Source organism: Lithobates pipiens, unplaced genomic scaffold, assembly GCF_037356315.1.
Source record: "Lithobates pipiens isolate NorthernLeopardFrog02 unplaced genomic scaffold, aLitPip1_a1.2 Scaffold_8, whole genome shotgun sequence".
Classification (NCBI taxonomy): Eukaryota; Metazoa; Chordata; class Amphibia; order Anura; family Ranidae; genus Lithobates; species Lithobates pipiens.
Genome location: NW_027507903.1, coordinates 442,998,799 through 443,021,148, shown reverse-complemented (window position 1 = coordinate 443,021,148; position 22,350 = coordinate 442,998,799). Strand labels below are relative to the sequence as shown.

The 22,350-nt window shown below is 40.6% G+C and overlaps 1 protein-coding gene across 1 annotated transcript in view; it reads left to right on the top strand.

The window, feature by feature from the left end:
* The window catches only part of GLRA1 (glycine receptor alpha 1), a 323,939-nt gene that overhangs the window by 255,163 nt on the left and 46,426 nt on the right, over positions 1 to 22,350 (top strand). The window contains exon 8 of the mRNA XM_077468345.1: positions 14,670 to 14,816. Within this exon, the coding sequence (XP_077324471.1) occupies positions 14,670 to 14,816 (147 nt within the window). The remainder of the gene's footprint in view (positions 1 to 14,669; positions 14,817 to 22,350) is intronic.

The window sequence follows — 22,350 nt, the reverse complement described above, 5'->3', positions numbered from 1 at the left end:
AGTATGTCCTCTTTTACCCTGTAAAAGTGTACCCGGCACAAAACATCTCGTGATTTAAACCGTGCAGGGACATGCATCCTGGGAATCCGATGCACCCGGTCAAGCTCAATCTGAGTGTTCGGGGGGTTGTGCAGCATTTGGTTTAGGATAGTTGTCACTATATCTCTTAGGGTGTCCCCCTCGCTTCCCTCAGGGATCCCCCTAATCCGGATATTGTTCCTCCTACTTCTATTTTCTGTTTCTTCAGAATGCAGTTGTATCATAGCCATTTGCTGATATTGTTTATTTAATTTGTCCTCCATAGCCACCAGCCTTATGTCAGTCAAATTATTTATCCTTTCTAGATTGCACACTCTACTATCAACTGCTATGATATTCTCCCGTGCCTCCTTAATTTCTTCTTTCAGTGAACCCACTATGCCAGCCAGAAGTTTTTGTATATCTTCCTTCGTTGGGAGAGCCTGAATAAGCTGTCTAATATCCGGCTCAATCCCCTGCTCCTGTGTATTACATATGGCATATGTACATACCTGCTCCTCTCCTCCTGAGGCTATAGGGGTCACCACCATATGTACCGCGCCAGCCGTCTCAGATATTGTCTCAGATAGTATCTCTGATGTTGTAACCGATTCTCTCCGCTGTAACTGTGATCGTAATTGCGAGGTCACCGTAGCTCCACGCTGTGTCAGCTCCACCGCCGAAGCCTGTGTCAGTACCTCCGCAATAGGCTCCTGTGTCCGCAGCATACTGGTGTCCCCGTCTGCCGGCTGTTTAGGGTCCCGCTTTACCGCCAGGTATCGAGTGATGTATGAGCGGGTTGGAGTATGTGCTCCGGCGTTTTTCCCTCTCCTCGGCATGGGTTAGATAGGGTGTGCGTACAGGTACTGTCGGTCTCCTTAGAGGTGCAGCTGTGCTACCAAACTCTCACGCCGCCATGCCTAGGTCACTCCCCTTCCGGTCCTGCGTCCTCCAGCTGACCTTCATTTCTTAAAGTAATGATGGCCACTCGTTTTTCGTTACTTAGCTGCTTTTTTCTTGCCATAATACAAAGTCTAACAGTCTATTCAGTAGGACTATCAGCTGTGTACTGTATCCACCTCCTGCACAACACAACTGATGGTCCCAACCCCATTTATAAAGCTTGAAATCCCACTTATTAAACCCGACAGGGCATACCTGTGAAGTGAAAACCATTTTGGGTGACTACCTCTTGAAGCTCATCAACAGAATGCCAAGAGTGTGCGGAGCAGTAATCAAAGCAAAGGGTGGCTACTTTGAAGAACTTAGAATATAAGACAAATTTTCAGTTGTTTCACACTTTTTTGTTCAGTATATAATTGGACATGTGTTAATTCATAGTTTTGATGCCTTCAGTGTGAATCTACAATTTTCATAGTCATGAAAATAAAGAAAACTCTTTGAATGAGAAGGTGTGTCCAAACTTTTGGTCTGTACTGTATGTTTGAACACTATGAGGTTGCGTTACCAAAACCGAAGAGAGCAAAATCTGGTGCAGCTTTTCATAGAAACCAATCAGCTGCCATTTTTTTTTCTCTCAAAACTGACCAATCTGAACCCATACACACGATCCGAAATTTTGTACGACAGATAGTCCACTTTTTTTTTGGTTGCTAGTCACATAAAAATAAAGCATTTACCAGAGACGAAAATTCTCATTTGACAGAATAAAAATTCGGAAGTGATGTAATGTGTAGTGTATTTGTATTGTATTTTCAAACGACAACTGTACCAATTAAATGAAAATCATACGATCTGATATCACACAAATTTTTTTTCCTGCTTGTCCCATCGGATATATTGGATAAACTGTCATGATTGTCTCTCGAAAGCTGTGTACCAACGATCAGATTTTCGTACAATTGCTTCGAAAGTGGTATTTTTCATACGATTTTCTGATCGTGTGTACGGCCATTAGAAACTGATTGGCTACCATGCACAGCTGCACCAGATTTTGCATTCTCTAGCTTTAGTAAATTAAATGTCCTATTGAGTGTCTGAACTGCAGGCAAAACAGGTCAACACACAACCTTATCTAGTCAAAAGCAGTGTTTTCAGTTCAAATTAATGGAACTCAAAAACAGATGTAAAGCCTAACTAAATTAAATTAATTTGCTAAAGCATTGTGTATAATAAACAATTGCTTTATTTTAATAAAATACTTTTTTCATTCCTTGTTATATTCCTTGCTTCTCATGTCCTGTACTCCAATGATGGCTGCATGACTATTCATGGGGTGGGTTTCTCAATGATGATTAGGGGATCCTGCCTGCATAACATGTGCATAATGGGGTTGATTGGCAAATAGGCTGTTCACTTTGCAAAGGGCAATTTCACTCTGCAAGTGCAGTTGCTCCAGAGCTTAGTAAATTAGGTAAAGCTCCATGTTACAAAGAATACCCAATCATGTGCAAGGAAAAAAAATGCATTTTTGCTTGCACATGATTGGATGATGGAAGTCATTTGAGCTTCTGCTATTTTACCAAGCTGTGGAGTAACTGCACTTTGCAAAGTGCACAGTGTATTTGCCTTTAGTAAATCAAGATAAATGAAGATAGTAAGAGGGAGTGCAGTGAAAGAGAGATCATCAGTGTGCCGCTTCTCTTTTGAGCATCCAGTCATATACTGGGGGAGAGGCAAGACCTGTAAGTGTTACTTAAAGCAGTATTAAACCCAAAAGCAAACATGTATTATATAGCAGCTTATCAATTCTTAGATGAGATGGCTGCAGCAGTTTTCTATTTTAGCCTCCCCCTCTTCTATTTACATCTAGTGATCCAGCCAGTAAGTCTGTTGTTCTTCAAAAGAACAAGCTCTCTTGCAGATTAAAGTGGTTGTAAAGGCAGAAGTTTTTTTATTTTTTTATTTTAATACATTCTAAACATTACGATAAAAAACCTGCATGCAGCAGCCCCCCTCATACTTACCTGAACCCATCTTAATCCAGCGATGTTGCACGAGAGACTCAGCTGTCCGAGGCTCTCTCTCCTCATTGGCTGAGACAGCAGTGAAGCTCCATTGGCTCTCTCTGCTGTCAATCAAAGTCAGTGCACCAATGAGGAGAGAGAGGGGCCGGGGCCAGGTCGCGGCTCCGTGTCTGAATGGATACAGGAAGCTGCAGCTTGGCTCAGGTGCCCCCATAGCAAGGTGTTTTCTGTAGGGGCACTCAACAGGGGGGAAGAGCCAGGAGCACCAGTGGGCAACCCGAGAATGAGAAGGATCTAGGCTGCTCTGTGCAAACCCACTGCACAGAGCAAATAAGTATAACATGTTTGTTATTTTTAAACACAAAATATTGAGACTTTAATATCACTGTTATGCCCCTCACTACACGTGACTGAGGTGTATTTGGGCACACTGATAACTCCTCTCATACCAATGCATTCCAGATTCATTTAATTAAACCAAAAAGTCAAATGGAAGATTACAAGCCTTATTAACAAAGGCATGACACTCCCCACCTGGTTTCCCACGGATACCACATATCATGGCACTCCGGAGGAGAGTAACAAAATAAGTTCAGAAACAGGTCTGAGGAAAAGTTTAGGCAGGCCTTGCCTAATGACTGAGTTCATCTTTCCTGACGTTTCCATCTTCACTGGGAAACATTTGGGTTATCAGACCTAAAGGCCACTTGTTTCTCCTTGATTGAGAGTTTTTCATGAGAACGATGGCACCAGGCTCTAAGTTGGGTTTGCTGTCTTGCCAAAAGTGGAAGGTGTAAGCAAGAAAGGATCTTCTGGATCATTGGGTATAGATGTCAAGGGTCTGGCATTCATTACAGCTGGCCCAGTACTTCAGGCATGAAGGTTTTCAGAGTCTCATGTGTGAGTTTTGAAGTTCCCAATTGTAGAAACATTGAATCTAGGATTCTTCGAGCCATACCAATCATACGCTCCGAGGCACCTCCCATGTGAGAATAGTGTGGGGGGGGGGGGGGTAAATGTCCATGTACAACCCTGTTCTGAAAGGTATCTCTCTACATGTTCTGTGTCAAGGTTTGAAGTGATATTAAATTCTTTGCAAGCTCCAACAAAGTTGGTTCCTCTATCAGAACGTATGTGCTTGACAGGGCCTCTAATAGAGATGAAACGTCTCAGGGCATTGATGAAGATGGATGTGTCTAAGGACTCAGTTACTTCTATTTGTACGGCTCTGATGCACGTACAAGTAAACATGACAGCCCAACGTTTTCTGTTGGCACTGCCTCCCCCGGTTTGTCGTGTGATGACAGCCCAAGGTCCAAACACATCAAGACCGACGTTTGTGAAAGGGGGTTCTGTATTGAGTCGGTCTGCAAGAAGGTTGGCCACTATATGGGTTTGAAACATACCACAAAGCTTACGACAGGTGATACATTTGAAAAAGCTTTTACTCACAAGTCTCTTGGCTCCCACTATCCAGAGTCCAGCTACACGCAAGGCTCCTTCAGTGAACAAACGTCCTTGGTGTTTTGTCTGTGTGTGGTAGAGTTCCACAAGTAAAGACGCAACATGGTTATTCGGTATTATGACAGGGTTGCTTTCACCACTATCAAGTCCTGCATTTGAAATACGTCCTCCAACTCTTAACAGTCCTTCATTGTCTATAAAGGGGTTGAGTTTCCTCAGAGGGCAGTTCTTTTGACTGTTCTTGCGATTTTGAAGACATTCTAGTGTTACTGCATAAGTCTCTTGTTGGACATAGCGGATGATTGCATTTATTGCTTCTATGAGCTCATCTACTGTATATGGCTTGTGGCAGTAATGCCAACCTTTGCAACAACTTGCAGGGGTGCCTCTAAAGGATCTGGCTTTGTGAACCAAGCAAGCTTTAGCTCTTTGTAAGAACATCCAAATAGAGAATTTGTGGAACCGTTTGGATCCCAACAGCTGGTTAGAAATTGTTGTATGTAGTGAGGAAACTTTAGGATGGATATCTGAGTCAGATTCAGGTTCTAACAGTACATATGTCTCCCTTACTGGAGTGGTAGGCACTGGCTTGTACAGGAAGGGTGGTCCTGTGAGCCATGTAGTGTCTTTGAGAAGGGATGCTGGCACAGACCTTGGAGCATGATCTGCTGGGTTATGATCAGTTGAGACATGATGGCACTGGGTGGGCTGTGTCGACTTCCTGATTATTAGGACTCTGTTGTGTACATAGACATAGAATCTCCTACTTTCGTTGTAAATGTAGCCCAACACTACCTTTCTGTCTGTAAAACTCTGTGTCCTCGAGTTCTAGATCCATCTCAGATGTAATAAGTTCTGCCAGTTCTACTGCTAGTACAGCAGCACACAGTTCCAGTCTTGGAATGGTGGTTTCAGGACATGGTGCTAGCTTGGCTTTGCCCATAACAAACCCAATATGAGCTTGGCCCTCAATGTCTACTGACTTGAGGTAGGTTACTGCTCCTATTGCTTTAACTGAAGCATAGCAGAATACACATAACTTTCTAGACTGAACCCTTGTGGGAGGAATGTGGATGTATGGTCTATGTACGTGTAGGTTGGATAAAGTCTTTAAAGAGTCTCTGCATGTTACCCATAATGTCCCTTTCTCAGGCGGTAGTGGAGAATCCCAATCACATGTGTCTGCGGTAAGCTCTCTAAGCAGAATCTTACCTTGGAAGGTAACCGGTGCTGCAAACCCGAGTGGATCATACAGGCTGTTGATGGTGGATAAGACACCGTGTGAAGGGCTTTGGCTCTTGGTCAACCTGAAAGGTAAGAGTGTCAGACTTGAGGTCCCAGTTGAGTCCTAGGCTGTGTTGCATAGGAAGGGAGTCTGTACCTAAGTCCAGATCTTTGAAGTCACTGGCATAATCTTGGGAAGGGAAGGCCTCCATGGCGACCTTGTTGTTTGATGCTATTTTATGCAGTCTGAGATTTGAAGCAAGTGTGCTTTGAGTCCTCTTGAGTAGACTTATTGCAGCTTCTGGTGAAGAAAGTGATTTCAGACCATCATCTACATAAAAGTCTCTTTCAATCAACTGTGTAACGTCTTTCTCACCTTCTTGGGCAGATAGCTTAAGTCCATAGATGGCAACAGCAGGAGATGGACTGTTACCAAAAACGTGTACTTTCATACGGTATTCTGTAATGTTTTAGTAGGGTCATTGTCTTTGAACCATAGGAATCTCAAGAAGTTCCTATGTTTTTCCTTGACTTGGAAGCTGTGAAACATTTGCTGAATGTCTGCAACTATGGCAACTGCTTCTTTACGAAATCTGATGAGAACACCGAGAAGTGTGTTGTTGAGATCTGGTCCCTTTAGGAGGAAATCATTTAATGAGACCCCCTGATGCTGTGAGCTGTAGTCAAATGCTACCCGGATTTTACCTTGCTTCTTGGGGTGGTAGACGCCAAAGATTGGTAGGTACCAGTACTCTTCATTGTTTTTTAGAGGTGGGGCAATCTCAGCATGGTCATCCTCAAACATCTTACTCATGTATGAAAAGAAATGCCCTTTCATTTCTGTTTTTTTTTTTTAAATTAAAGATTACAAGCCTTATTAACGAAGGCATGACAATCACTTTAATTAGTTTACATGGATGAGACAAACCATTTATCACTGACAGGGGTGCATACAATGAACAGATTTTATGTATTTATGTAAAACCTTTACCCTGAAAGGAAAAAACTGTTGCTATAACTGATTCTAAAGTGTGAGCTGGAGTTTGGCTTCAATTTGTTTAGTGCATTTAAATATTACAGTATGTCAAAAGCCCCGTACACACGAGAGGACTTATGTCCGACAGACTTCCGAAGGAGTTCTGTCGGAGTTCTGCTGGAATTCCGACGGAGTTCTGACAGACTTTTCGGCTGAGCGGACTTGGCCACACACAATCACACTAAACTCCGACGGATTCGAACGTGATGACGTACGACTGGATTCGAATAAGGAAGTACATAGCCAGTAGCCAATAGCTGCCCTAGCGTCGGTTTTAGTCCGTCGGAATAGCATACACACGAGCAAATTTTTCGAAGGGACCGGGTCCGGCGGAGTTCCTTCGGAAAAATTTGAAGCATGTTCCATATTCTAAAGTCCTTCGGACTTTGGCGAGTCAAAAGTCCGTTGCAGCCCACACACGATCGAATAGTCTGACGGACTCAGTCCGTCGGACTTTGGATGTTGAAAAGTCCGCTCGTGTGTACGGGGCTTAACACTCGCCTCCCCAAAGGCTGACAAAGCTGCTGTCTGCTGTGCTCCTTTATCCAGAGTGGGACATTCTACTATGGAAGGTATGTTACTGGCCAGATCACCAGGTAAAAACAGAGAGGGGAAAAAAGCCTTAAAAAAGAAAATGTATGCAGCCATCTTGGTAAGCTGCAATATATTCTGTTTTTGGTTTCAGGTTTAATACTGTTTTAAGTGCAGAAGAAAAAAAGTAGGTTTCTTGGCCTTCAAAATAGGGCCGTGCATGTGTGTTACAGCTATGTAGGGATGAGCTTCGAGTTCGAGTTGAACTCATGTTCGACTCGAACATTGCCTGTTCGGCGAACAGCGAACAATTTGGGGTGTTCGGGGCAAATTTGAAAAGCCGCAGAACACCCTGTAAAAGTCTATGGGAGAAATCTAAAGTGCTAATTTTAAAGGTTTATATGCAAGTTATTGTCATAAAAAGTGTTTGGGGACCTGGGTCCTGCCCCAGGGGACATGTATCAATATAAAAAAAAGTTTTAAAAACTGATGTTTTTTGGGAGCAGTGATTTTTTAAATGCTTAAAGTTAAACAATAAAAATTTAATATTCCTTTAAATTTCGTACCTGGGGGGTGTGTATAGTATGTCTTTAAAGGGGCGCATGTTTCCCGTGCTTAGAACTGTCCCTGCATCCCCAAACTGTCCCCAAACCTGCGTTACATCAGAGGGGGGTGGGGTCACCGTACATCACTGGGGAAGCCCGGCTTTCCCCTTGTGTCAGAGGGGGGTGGGGTCAGGTGACGGATGACCCCGTCCTCCTCACTTAAGACTTGTCAGGCTGCCGGGACAGGATAGATGCTCTGCGCTGGACCATCGGAAGAGATCACCCATCGCTGGACCCCGGAGAACAGATCAGATCACCCATCGCTGGACCCTGGAGAAGAGATCAGCCATCGCTGGATAGCAAGAGTGGATTACCACCACTGGAATCTTTTTTTTATTTTTTTTTTATTTTTAATAAATGGTGTGTGTGTTTTTTAACAATTTTTTACACTTTCTTTGTGAAATGGTAGGGGTACTTACCCCCTTACCATTTCAAATGGGGGGGCCAGATCTGGGGTCACCTTGTTAAAGGGGGCTTCCAGATTCTGATAAGTACCCCGTCCAAAGACCCCCACAACCACCGGCCAGGGTTGTAGGGATGAGGCCCTTGTCCCCATCAAAATGGGGACATAGTGCTTTGAGGTGTCACAGACCCCCAAAGCATCCTCCCAATGTTGAGGGCATGTGACCTGGTACGGTTCAGGAAGGGGGGCGCTCTCTCGTCCCCCCCTCTTTTCCTGTGGCCTGCCAGGTTGCGTGCTCAGAGAAAGGGTCTAGTATGGATTTTTGGGGGGAACTCCAAGCCATTTTTCTTTTTAATTTGGCATGGAGTCCCCCTTAAAATCCATACCAGACCTGAAGGGTCTGGTAAGGATATTTGGGGGGGGGGCACGTAATTTTTTTTTATTTGATGTGGGGTTCCCCTTAATATCCATACCAGACCTGAAGGGCCTGGTAATTGAATTTGGGGGAACCCCACGCTTTTTTTTTTATCAATGACTTTCAATGACTGTTCTCTGTATTACGGGGAGCCGACAATTCATTATAGCCGCGAGTGCTTTTAAATGACTTTTTTTCCTGCAGAAATGACACTTTGTGCAGGGACAGTTCTAAGCACGGGAAACCTGTGTCCCTTTACAGGCATACTATACACACCCCCTAGGTACGAAATTTAAAGGAATATTACACTTTTATTGTTTCACTTTAAGCATTATTAAAATCAATACTCCTGAAAAAACTGTAGTTTTTAAAACTTTTATTTTGCATTGATACATGTCCCCTGGGGCAGGACCCAGGTCCCCAAACACTTTTTAGGACAATAACTTGCATATTAGCCTTTAAAATGAGCACTTTTGATTTTGAACGTCAAGTCCCATAGACTTTAATAAAGTTTACGCAAAGTGTAGGTCTGTTCGCAGGTCCTGGTGCGAACCGAATCGGGGGGTGTTCGGCGCATCCTTAGAGCTGTGTATATCTCAGATCAAGGGTAAAACATCTCCCATACAGTAGTATGCAAATGTTTAGGAACCCCTGACAATTTCCATGATTGATACACACCCCCTTTGTCCATAGTGGTCTGTGCAGTGCCCTGCATGCACTTTTATATTATAAATACTGTTTTTTCTGCTTGGAATTTGGAGATTGTCCATAGCAACCAGAAAGTGTCCCTTTTTCAGTGTTTTAGGATTTGATTACATTATTGAATAATTTTTATTATTCTTTATTATATTATAAACTTTATCATACCCGGGATGTCTGCTAGACTCTGGTTTGAACAGATTTAAGAGAGTTATTCCTAAGAATTACAGGACTACAAAATAAAACGTCAAATTTCCATGCAAAATAATTGTACCGCTTTCAGCACCTAAAACCAGACTGAATCATACCGCCAGGGAGGTTAAGGGGGTAAATTCTTCTGGGGCTGAAGTGGTTAAATACTAGGGAAGATGTAACCTATAGCACTGCTTCAGAATACAGAAAACAGGAACCAGACAGTAGATCTAGAGATGGGTGCATCCACCTAACACTGAATACAAAGCAGGATTGCATACCCGCTGGCCTCAGAAAACTGCATTCATCTTCTGTATTTGTAAATTTAAATTGATGTCTTCTCCTTTTTAACCAAGCAATATGGTTATGGATTTAATTTCCTCAAATCGCAAGGCCTCACTTCCACTGCATATCTTAGTTCAAGGTCATTCTAACCATTTCCTATGTGTCATGTCATTCTTATTTCAGTTGTCATCTATGTTCTCATTCTCATCTTGTGGCCACTGTTGGTTTAGAACGACAATGAGGAAATGAAGGTACAAGAAGATCTTTTTTATAACATGTTCTCAGTAAAGAGAAATGATAATGACATTGGGTCACTTTTATATTATATATTTGTATATTTTTCTAAGTTGCTATTTTTTTTAAGCTGATGTTTTATATGTTTTTTTTTTTTGTTTTTTTTTCTGCATGTAGTACGTGTTTGTTTTACAAATTGATATTAATGCACATTACAGCTATCACAAAAGATTTCTAGCACTGGAGTTGCATGCATTTGAATGTAAACAAAGTGTTTGATTAGCAGGGATATGAATCCTAAAGTAGATGGAAACCCAAACTGAATGAAATTTACTGTAGTTTGCTAAAGAGCTAAAGTACTGTATCATAAACAATTACCTTATTGTAGTAATTACTAATACTATTTATTATGCAATGTAATAATTTTAATAATAATAATTTTAATAATATGTATTATGTAATGTACTAATGTTCATCCTTTGTTATAGTGGATATTCACTGCATCTGAACACCACAAACCAAAAACACTATTTCATTCATTTTTAATATTCAAATCAAGCTCCTCCATCCATCCATGCCTACATGACTTATTCTGTTGAGAGAAAACCAAATTTAGAAAAGAGGAGTCAAATCAAGACAACACATCCCAATGTATTAGAAAAGAAAAGGGACTGGAGGTCACATGCCTCGGGACTTTAAAGGTGTCTATATCAATAAGACATCTGTGAGACAGCGTGACAAGATGCAGAATTGGGAGACAGGGACTAGGTGTCGCAACCCATTTAGCAGGAAGTGCTTTCATGACAGGATCACCAAGTATTTTTTATAAAAGCTGCAGATTAATGAAGATTGAAAATTACTATTTAAATTCCATTAACATGGTTACACTTATATGAGATTTTACTTACTGGGCTTACATATACTTTAAGATCCATCATCCACCCTTAACATATACACTTTGGGCATTAACTAAAGAGAACTGGTCAGGATGGAAATATAAGAATTGCTGACTTGTTTTTGAAAATATAAGACTGGGTGCTGCCATTCCTTATTATTATAATATTATTATACATGATTTATATAGCACCAACAGTTTACGCAGTGCTTTACAATGTAGAAGGGGGACAGCACCTCCTTGATCATATGATGAATTACTGACCTGGCACAAGGATGTATATATTAGGTGTCCAAACATTCAGGCAACCCACTAAGTTGCTAACTTGGGTGAGGATAATTGCATCCACCTTCAAATTTGTACAAGTCAGCAAACCTTGAATGTAAAAAGAGCACAACAATAATAATTTCCTTCCGAACTCCCCTTCCCTGACTGAAGGTAGCTCTCTAAAGGAAGAAAGAAAGCGTCATTGCTCTGACTTGTGTGTAAACTTCAGCTTGAGCTATTGTAACATTTGTTTAAATTCAACAGAGGTGCTAATGAGAGTCTGGAAAACATAGGAAAGGGAGCCAAGAGCTCCAGCTGCTGGTTGCATGTGAAAATGCAAAATATTCATATGCAATATCTTATATTTCCTAAAAATATTTTTTAAAGCATTTATTAGTCCTGACACATTCCATTTAAAACAAGTTCAGTGACATTTTTACAATTAAAAAAGAAGAAAACTTGCCGGTGATTTTGGGACCATCTCATTAAAATGTTACATTGGAAGAACATACCTGTGTCTTTAGCTTATGTTTATGACTATAAGGGAGTGTGGTGGGTATTTCATTATAGATCACCTTTAGAACACACATTAGAATTAAACACATGATCCAGCTTTATTTGTAACAGTATTGTGACACTAAAGTGTTAGTAGTAATACTGTAGTTAAAGGGGTTGTAAAGTCTCCAGATTTTTCACCTTAATGCATTCTATGCATTAAGGTAAAAATCCTTCTGTGCTGCAGCTGCCCCCCAGAGCCCCCCTCCCCCCTTTTTCATACCTGAGCCCATCCGTAAGCGATGTGCAAGAGCTCAGCAGCTCCAGCCACTGCCTCTGCCCTCATTGGATAGGTTAATAGCAGCAGGGGCCATTGGCTTCTGCGGCTGTCAATCAAATCCAGTGACATGGGAGTGGAGGGAGGGCCGAGTCCTGCTGTCTGTGTCAATGGACGCAGCAGCGGGACTCATAAATGTGCCTGCACGGGTGTCCCCAGGGAAAGCGGCTCTACGTGGGGACACCCGATGAAGAGGAGGAACCAGGAGTGCTGCCGGGGCATCCCAGAATAAGAGGATCGGGACAGCTTTGCGCACAGAGAAGGTAAATATAACAAGTTTGTTTAAAAAAAAAAAAAGAACATTTACAATCACTTTAAAGTGGTTCAAAAGTCAAAATGTTTTTTACCCTAATGTATTCTCTGCATTAAGGTAAAAAAAACTTCCCACGAAATATCCTCCCCCCATCCCTAAACACTTACCTGCCTCCTCTCACTATCCAGGACTGCCCTGGCTGCATCCCACTTTCCTCTCCACACAGGAGACACAGGCAGCAGTGGAAGCCATAGGCTACTGCTGCTGTCAGTCAAGCTCCCATGAAGAGTGAGAGGAAACGGGGTTTACCCTAGTTACCAGTACTTCATGTGTCTATGATCATAACAGCCCGGATAGGGGGTATGTCCGCATGGGTGTCTCCTTGGGGCTGCGCTTGCTAAGAGGGCACCTAGAGGAAGGAGAAGTGGACAGCACTGGCAGGGGACTCAAGAAGTGAAGGTAAATGACTTCTCTGGGCAATACCATCACACAGAGCAGAAAAATACACCATCTTTTTTAAGTTCATGAAATCATTTCAATCTCACTAATACATGAACAGTTCCATATGTTTTGTCTCTTGGAAAATGCTACTTGATGATCCTGTCAGAAATCCAATGGGCTTTTAATTTCCTGTGCACTAAAATCCCAAGCAGTCAGCCCTGCCCAGTTCTTTTCTGTAGACTAGAGATATTATTCAGACGAGAAGAGAGGAAGATGTTCTTCAATTCAATTTAGGTGTGTGCAGCCTAGAGTGACAAAATTGCTGCTCCATAGTAAAGTGAGTGAGTGTTGTCACCATAGAGCATTAAAGTGATACTAAAGTCTCTTTATTTAGTTAAAAATAACAAACATGTTATAATTACCTGCTCTGTGCAGTGGTTTTTCACAGAGCAGCCCAGGTCCTCCTTTTCTCGGGTCCCTTGCTGGCGCTCCTGGCCCCTGCCTCCATCCGCGTGCCCCCCATTCAGACACTGTGCTGTGGCCCGCCCCTGGCTCATCTCTCTCCTCACTGGGTCACTGACTTTGATTGACATCAGCAGGAGCCACTGGAGCCCACTGCTGTGTCTCAGCCAATCAGGAGGGAGAGTCCTGGACAGCTGAGTCTCTTGTGCAGCATCGCTGGATGGAGATGGGGCTCAGGTAAGTATTAGGGGTGCTGAGGGGGGCTTCTGCACACAGAAGGTTTTTTATCCTAATGTATAGCATGCATTACGATAAAAAAACTTCTGCCTTTAGAACCACTTTAGGGGTTGATTTACTAAAGGTATTTAGACTGTGCACTTTGTAAATGAGCAGCAGCTCTGCTGACTTCCATCATCCAATCACATGCAAGCAAGCATGAAGCTTTACCTCATTTAATAAGCTATGGAGCAACTGCACTTTGCAAAGTGCACAGTCTACTTGCCTTTAATACATCAACCCCTAAATGTGTTACTGGCAGGATCTCTAGGTGAAAATAAAGGAACAAAAATGCAACAAACAAAAAAAAACGATGGCAACCAGAACATCGAAAGATGGGTAAGGTGTAAGAAATATTATATTTTTGTTCTTTTGGTTAGATACATTTTAAGGAAAAGCGATCTGACTCACCAGAGGTCTCAGCTCAGTTTCAGTGTCTTGGCAATCTTTTTATAGCCTATACCATCTTTATGTAGAGCAACATTTCTTATTTTTTTAGATCCTCAGAGAGTTCTTTGCCATGAGGTGCCATGTTTAACTTCCAGTGACCAGTATGAGAGAGTGAGAGCGATAACATCAAATTTAACACACCTGCTCCCCATTCACATCTGAGACCTTGTAACACTAACAAGTCACATGACACTGGGGAGGGAAAATGGCTAATTGGGCCCAATTTGGACATTTTCACTTAGGGGTGTACTCACTTTTGTTGCCAGTGATTTAGACATTATTGGCTGTGTGTTGAATTATTTTGAGTGGACAGCAAAATTTACACAGTTATACAAGCTGTACACTCACTACTTTATATTGTAGCAAAGTGTCATGTCTTCAGTGTTGTGACATGAAAAGATATAATAAAATATTTACAAAAATGTGATGGGTATACTCTCTGTTGTGAGATACTGTATATGTGCCCCCCCCCCCCCCTTCCAATTGCTAAAACATGAACACTTATACAACCAGAGTCTTCCTGTTTAAGCAGAAACTGGGATGAAATACCATGACATCATCATCTGATTATACATGCACATCTGACTTCCTCAGATGTCCATGACCAGCTTCACCCAAACATGTGGATATTTATGAAGATACCCCATAGATATAAACAGTTAACTTAAAAAGTATGACGCATAATCTCAGTTGTTATTAGTTATGATAATGTTCATAAAGCTATTTCCATTCTTGTGTGACGGTTATTTTTTTTCTTCAGGTATCCTATGTGAAAGCTATTGATATCTGGATGGCAGTGTGCTTGCTCTTTGTCTTTTCTGCCCTGTTGGAGTACGCCGCTGTCAACTTTGTCTCACGACAGCACAAGGAGCTTCTACGTTTTAGGAGGAAGCGACGACACCACAAGGTAACCCCCTTTGAGGCCTGCTATGAGGCACTGGGTCCAGTTGAAGAATAGGTGCTACTAAAATGATATTTAAAGTGGTTGTAAACGCTTACAAACCACTTTGACCTACAGGTAAGCCTAGATTAAGGCTTACCTGTAGGTCCAAGAAATATCTCCTAAACTTACACGGTTTAGGAGATATTTACTAAAAGACAGGCACTATCGGTGTTAGCAGCATGCCGCTGCTAACGGCAATATGCAGTTAGTGGCGGCTCCAGTGCGCATGCGCGGGAGTGACGTCATCGCTGCTCCGGCGCTGTGAGTGGCCGGAGCTGCGACACCCGGAAGAAGATGGACGCTCTGTACTACAGGGGACAGCAGTGACATTGCTGGCTCCTGTGTCAGGTAAGTGACACATAATGGGCTACTATGCGATGCACAGTAGCCCATTATGCTTTACCTTTGCAGGGAGACAAAGAGGAGGTGAACCCATCCGGGTTTACTTTCTCTTTAAGTTGTGAGTAAATGCTTAAATTATCCCGACTTCTTAGTTTGCATGTGGACACAAGTCCTGAGATCTTCCTGTATAACCACCACTGCTGTACTTCTTTGGTCACTACAAAGATGAGCAATGGAGTTACACGCCTTCCATTCATTTCATTCCAAATTGAATTTCGGACAAATTTTTTACCTTGGAAATTTGGATGTATCCGAATTCCTGAATTACAATAGTACCATATTTAAACAAATCCGAAATAATGAAAATATCAGACGAAATTTTGATTCAGATCGACTCGAATACTTTTAGAATTCAAATCGTTTTCAATTTGTTTTCCAATTTCCACAGAGAATAAAATAGAATAGAAAATAAAGGAATAGAATAGAAAAAAATATATAATAGTATAGAAAATAATATAACAGGAAATAAGAAAATAGAATATAATAGAGTAAAACAGAACAAAATAGAATAGAAAATAAAAGAACAGAATAGAATAGAAATAAATAGACTAGAATAAAAAATAATAATAATAGAATGAAGTAGAGCTGCACAATTAATCGTCAAGAATCGTTATCGCAATCTTGACTAAAGTGTTTTACAATTCTTTCTATGCAAAGAATTCTCTCTGCTCTTCTGAAGCCACAGCCACAGAAAGGAAGAGAAAAACTGGGCATTCTGCCAAGAATCAAAACATTCTTTATCAGTTGAACTTAAGTATAAACATTGTAACAATGTGTCAATGGAATAGACTTTGTGTGTAAGTGAAAAAAAGTTTAACCACTTAAACATTAACCCTTTTCTGATATTTGCTATAAAATTACTTAGAGCCCCCAAACATTGTATATATTTTTTAGTAGACACCCTAGAGAATAAAATGGTGGTTGTTGCAATATTTTATGCCACACTGTATTTGCGCAGCGGTCTTTAAAATGCAATTTTTTTTTAAATTACTTAAAATTAAAAAAAAAAAACAGTAAAGTTAGCCCATTTTTTTTGTATAAGGTGAAAGATTTTACGTTGTGAAAATCGTGAGAGAATCATGATCTTTTTATTCTAAGCAAAAAAATTGTGATTCTCATTTTGCCCGGATTTGTGCAGATCTCGAATGAAGAAGAAAGAATATAATCATTTTCTCAAATTCAAATAGAATACATTTCGATGTCAAATACATAAGAAAAGAATAAAATAGAAAACAAAAGAATAGAATAGACTATAATAGACTAGAAAAGAATAGCATTTAAAAAAAATAATAGAATAAACAGAATATAACCATTTCACAAAATGTAAATAGAATCAATTCCAATTTGAATAGAATAGAGACAAATAGATTAGAAAATAATTGAAAATAACAGAATAATATAGAAAAAACAACAGAATAAAATAGAATAGAATAGAAAGAATATAACCATGTTCCAAAATGCGAATTTTGAATAGAATAAATTAGAATTTGAATAGAAAATAATAGAATAGAATAGAAAGGAATAGAATACAATATAAAATAAAATAATAAAGTAGAAAAGAAAAGAATAAACAAATAGAAAAATAATAGAATTCAAAAAACAATAGAATAGAATAGAAAGAATATAACCATTTCCAAAAACTCTAATATAATCAATTCAAATTTGAATAGAAATGAAAAGAATAGATTAGAATAGGAAGATGGTTATATTCTTTCAATTCTATCCTATTCTGATGTTTTTTTCTATACTATTCTGTTATTTTCTTTTCTATTTTATTCTATTCCTTTCTATTCAATCCAATTTTGAATTGATTCTTTTTGAATTTTGGGAAATGGTTATATTCATTCTAGTCTAGTCTATTTTTTTAAAGTCTATTATTTTGTATTCTATTCTTTTCTAATTGAATTTCAGAAGATGGTTATATTCTTTCTATTGTATTATATGTTTTTATTCTATTCTATTCGTTTCTATTCTATTAATTTATTTTCTATTCTATTTTGTTCTGTTTTACTCTATTATATTCTATTGTTTTACTTTCTGTTATATTCTTTTCTATTCTATTATATTTTTTTCTATTATATTCCTTTATTTTCTATTCTATTCTCTTTGTAAATTGGAAAACAAATTGAAAACTATTCAAATTCGAAAAAAAACATTCGAAATTGATTTGAAAGCTATTAAACTATATTGGATCGAAACAAAACAAATGTTTTCGTTCTGCACATGTCAATTTTGGACTTGAGCTGTAAGAACATGAAACTTTGCAGTATTCCTATTAATGGGGATTAATGGGGAGATCCTCAAAAGACAGAAAAGGTTTGTTGGGTTAAAGTGAATCTAAAGTCAAAACATTTTTACGTTTAGATCAGTGTTAATTTTTGCGTAAATTATCGGTTTAAACTATGATGAAAATATTTTTCTTGACAAAAAATGAACACTGGCTTAGTGAGGGGAAGGATTAGGGACACTTGCTCAGTGTTGCACAGTTTTCAGTTCTTGTTGTCTTGGTGTGTGGGTCCCCTCACCAATCTATTTGTCCAAGTGACCAAATGTGAGTGGAAAAATGTTAAGTAGTCATCAGAATAAAGTAGAAATCTTCCTGTGAAGAAACTTGTTCTGATGACAACTGTGCAGGCCTTTCATCTCACATTGCAGGGTTTTCATCTCTGTCCCTGTTGTGTCTATAGGACAAGAATTGAAAATAAATCTCTCTTATGCCCTGTACACGCGGTCGGACTTTAGGACAGAAAATGTGCGATCGTATCTTGTTGTCGGAAAATCCAATCGAGTGTGGGCTCCATTGGACTTTTTCCGTCTGAATTTCCGACAGATAAAGTTTGAGAGCAGGATCTAAAAATTTCAGACAACAAAATCCAATCGTTTAAATTCTGATCGTGTTTAGACAATTCAGATGGACAAAGTGCCACGCATGCTCAGAATAAATTACGAGACAAAAGCTATTGGCTACTGCACTCTTTATAGTTCCGTCATACGTGTTTTACATCACCGCGTTCAGAACCATCAGATTTTCCGACAACTTTGTGTGACCGTGTGTATGCAAGACAAGTTTGGGCCAAAATCCATCGGAAAAAATCAGACGAATTTTGTCGTCTGAATGCCTGATCGTGTGTACAGAGCATTAGGCTTCATGTACACAAGCCTATGTTTACCACAGCTACCTGAAAACACAAAACACGGCAAATTGACTGCAAAATCAAGGCAAAAACATGCATTGATTTTGCTGCATTTTGTGTTTTCCCGTGGCCAACGGTCAAAACGTTCCTATTCTGAATGAGATTCTTCCACGTACAGGAGAGGGAGGTTGAAGCTCACCTAAATGCGGCAGCTCCTAAACACAGCTTAAAGAGGACGTATAGAGGAATTTACCTATTGGTAAGTCTATAATAAGGCTAACCAAGAGGTATTGAAAATATCTCCTAAACCTGTACAGTTTAGGAGATATTTCCAGTGCATGCAACCAGTGACATCACTGGCGCATGTGCTCAGAAGGAATGGCCCACAGGTGCCGTTCCTTCCAAGCCCGTGAACGCTGGCTCCTGCACGCATGCACGGTGATGTCATCGCAGCTCCGGCCAATCACATCACCGGAACCCATGAACCCCGAAGAAGCTTCGGGAAAGATGTTGGCTGTGACAGCGGTGTGCGGGGACCACTGCAACAGGTTTGTTTTAAGGTAAGTATTTCAGTATAAGTATTTCATAATGAGCTAGTATGTGATGCATACTAGTTCTTTATGCCTTTTGTCTTGCATGTGTACATGGATGCATAGGCTTTTATGGAGTTGAGTTTAGGAGCTTTAGCAAAAAAAAATGCCAAAAGCTCCTAAACTCAAGTTTAGGAGCTGCCAGTGTAGGCTAGTGTACGTGAAACCTAATGGAACACAGACAGGAAAATAAGAAAGAAACAGGGATTTAACCCTTCCCAACTCTGTCCAAAATCAAAAAGTTTTGAATATAGGTATACTTTAAAGTGATTGTAAAGTCTTGTTTTTTCTTCTATTAAAATAACAAACATGTTATACTTACCTGTTCTGTGTAGTGGTTTTGCACAGGGCAGCCCGGATCCTCCTCTTCTCGAGTCCCTGGCTGGAGCTCCGGGCCCTTCCCTCCTGTCGAGTGTCCCCTCAGCAAGCAGAATGCTATGGGGGCACCCGAGCCGAGCAGCAGCTCCATCTATCCATTATCCATTACGGAGCTGCAGATCCGTATATCCATGGAGCTGCGGTTTGTCTCCATCCCCTCTCTCTACTGATTGGCTAACTGAGTTTGATTGACAGCAGCGGGAGCCAATGGCACCGCTACTGCATCTCAGCCACTCTGGAGCGAGAGTGCCAGAAGGCCAATTTATTTGTGGACATCGCTGGATAGAGATGGGGCTCAGGTAATTATTGGGGGGGGGGGGTCTGCTTCACACAGAGGGCTTTTTTTCTTAATGCATTAAGATAAAAAATGCTTCTGACTTTACAATCACTTTAATTAAACCACATGGCCCCTAGGATAACCTGAAATATCAGTTTTGGGTGTAGGCAGCTCTTAAACTGTATTAACCTCCCTGGCGGTATGATTCAGTCTGGTTTTAGGTGCTGAAAGCGGTACAATTATTTTTCATGGAAATTTGACATTTTATTTTGTAGTCCTGTAATTCTTAGGAATAACTCTCTTAAATCTGTTCAAACCAGAGTCTAGCAGACATCCCGGGTATGATAAAGTTTATAATATAATAAAGAATAATAAAAATTATTCAATAATGTAATCAAATCCTAAAACACTGAAAAAGGGACACTTTCTGGTTGCTATGGACAATCTCCAAATTCCAAGCAGAAAAAACAGTATTTATAATATAAAAGTGCATGCAGGGCACTGCACAGACCACTAGGGACAAAGGGGGTGTGTATTTTTTAACACAGTACTGTAATCTGTAAGATTACAGTGCTGTGTATGTTTTGTGTTTTTTTACTTTTTTGAATTTGCCGCCGTTCTCCGCTCCCGTGCGCCGTAACGTCGCAGGGAACAGAGCTCGGCAGCATTCGGCACTGTGAATCAAGCGGAGGACAGCTCGCTCACACAGTGCGGAGGACATCGCTGGATCCAGGGGACAAGGTAAGTAACTCTCCCTGTGTCCTCCCCTGCATCCAGCGATGTGATCCTGAGTCTGGCTCGGGGGTTACCGCTCCTGTCAGTAAAATCCCAACCCGAGCCAGACTCGGGATTACCGATAGGGGGGTTAAAGGGGTTGTAAACCTTTGTGGTTTTTCACCTCAATGCATAAGGTAAAAAAACTCTTGCAGTGCAGCAGCCCCCCAGTGCCCCCGTTTTACTTACCTGAACCCTCTTTTTCTTGCGCCGGGGATGAGCACACCAACTCTAGCTAGTGTCTTGTGTCCTGATTGGCTAGATTTATAGCAGTTTAGCTATTGGCTCCCGCTGCTGTCAATCAAATCCAATGACTGGGGGGTGAGGCCGAGTCCAGCATTTGTGTCTATGGACGCAAATGCTGGACTCAGGAGTGCGCCCGCAAGGTAACCCCCTTGGGGAAGTGCTTCTCCTAGGGGGTTATCTGATGTGGAGAGGAGGGGCAAGAGCTGCGGGGGGACCCCAGAAGAGCAGGTTCGGGCCACTCTGTGCAAAACGAGCTGCACAGTGGAGGTAAGTATATGTTTGTTATTCAAAAAAAAAACCTTATGATCACTTTAAGCTATTTACTTAGAAATGATGGTTCTGCAGAAATCTTGAAATTATTCCAATTTCAGCATAATAAAAAAATAAAAAAATTCTTTTAATCAAGCTTTGATCATTCAGCAGAACAATCTCGGAATAATCATGCCCAACCATTTGATTGATAGTGCACATTAATATATCTATAAAAAATATGGGTATCAGCACTAAGATAAATAATATAACAAAAAATCATAAAATTAATAAGAATAGCAGCCAGCACAGTTCGTTGATCCACAAACTTGATAAAATATAGTCCCAAAGGGCAGCGCTTGTTGGAATTCATTCATTGAGGAAATAACTGTAAACATCATAAAATAGTGAGAGAAACCACCCACCGCTTCAGAGAGGAGCAAAAAGAGGCACGCAACACCCAGGTGTGTCAAATCTGCTTACCAGATATCAGATAACAGTAAGCATCAATAAAAATTCCTAGGCGCACATAATTCACACTCTCCACCAGATAAGATATCCAGGAAACGGCCGACCATAATTGGTTTCGCTCTCCCACATCAAATGCAAAAAGGTACTCAGGAAGACCAGTATGACTCCAAATCACAGAAATCCAATGTTTATATATAACATGCAAAGCAAAAAGCACATCAAGAAGACATAGTGAAGCCCATTAGGAGACAAACAGAATTTTATTGTAGTACACTTACATTGGAGAAGTCACAAAATGAGCATAAAAAGGGTAAAATGAAGATGCTGCGCTCCACTCACTGCTTCCATTGTTATTGCTTTCTCCGGAAGTGGTCATTACAGGCATTAGGTGGTGCGCTTCGCTGACCACTTCCGGTTTGTTATTCTTATCTTCTGGGAGCGGTTAGTTGGTATTCTTTATCTTATAGGCTAAGTTAATGTTTTCTAGAAAACCATTGGCTGATTCGATGTCTGTGGGCCACCCCTGGAAAGCCAATGTTATTTATCATAGTTCATATTCAGACTGCACATGCTCTGGGGTTTCTCCTGAACTTACATTGCATATAGCTATTGGGTTGTGAGTAAAACACAGCACCTTCCATTTATGTTGGGTTTATTATATATTAAGCATGCTTGCATCGCTCAGCCATGCCTCTGATGATATCCCTCTTCGATGAAACGTGTAAGGCTGGCTGATGCAAGCATGCTGATGATTGTGGAATCTTCATTTTATCCTTTTTTATGCTCGTTTGGGACTTCTCCAATGTAAGTGTACTACAATAAAATTCAGTGTTTGTCTCCTAACGGGCTTCACTGTGTCTTCTTGCTTTGCTTTTTGCTTTGCATGCTATATATAAACATTGGATTTCTGTGATTTGGAGTCATACTGGTCTTCCTGGGTACCTTTTTGCATTGGGTGTGGGAGAGCAATACCAATT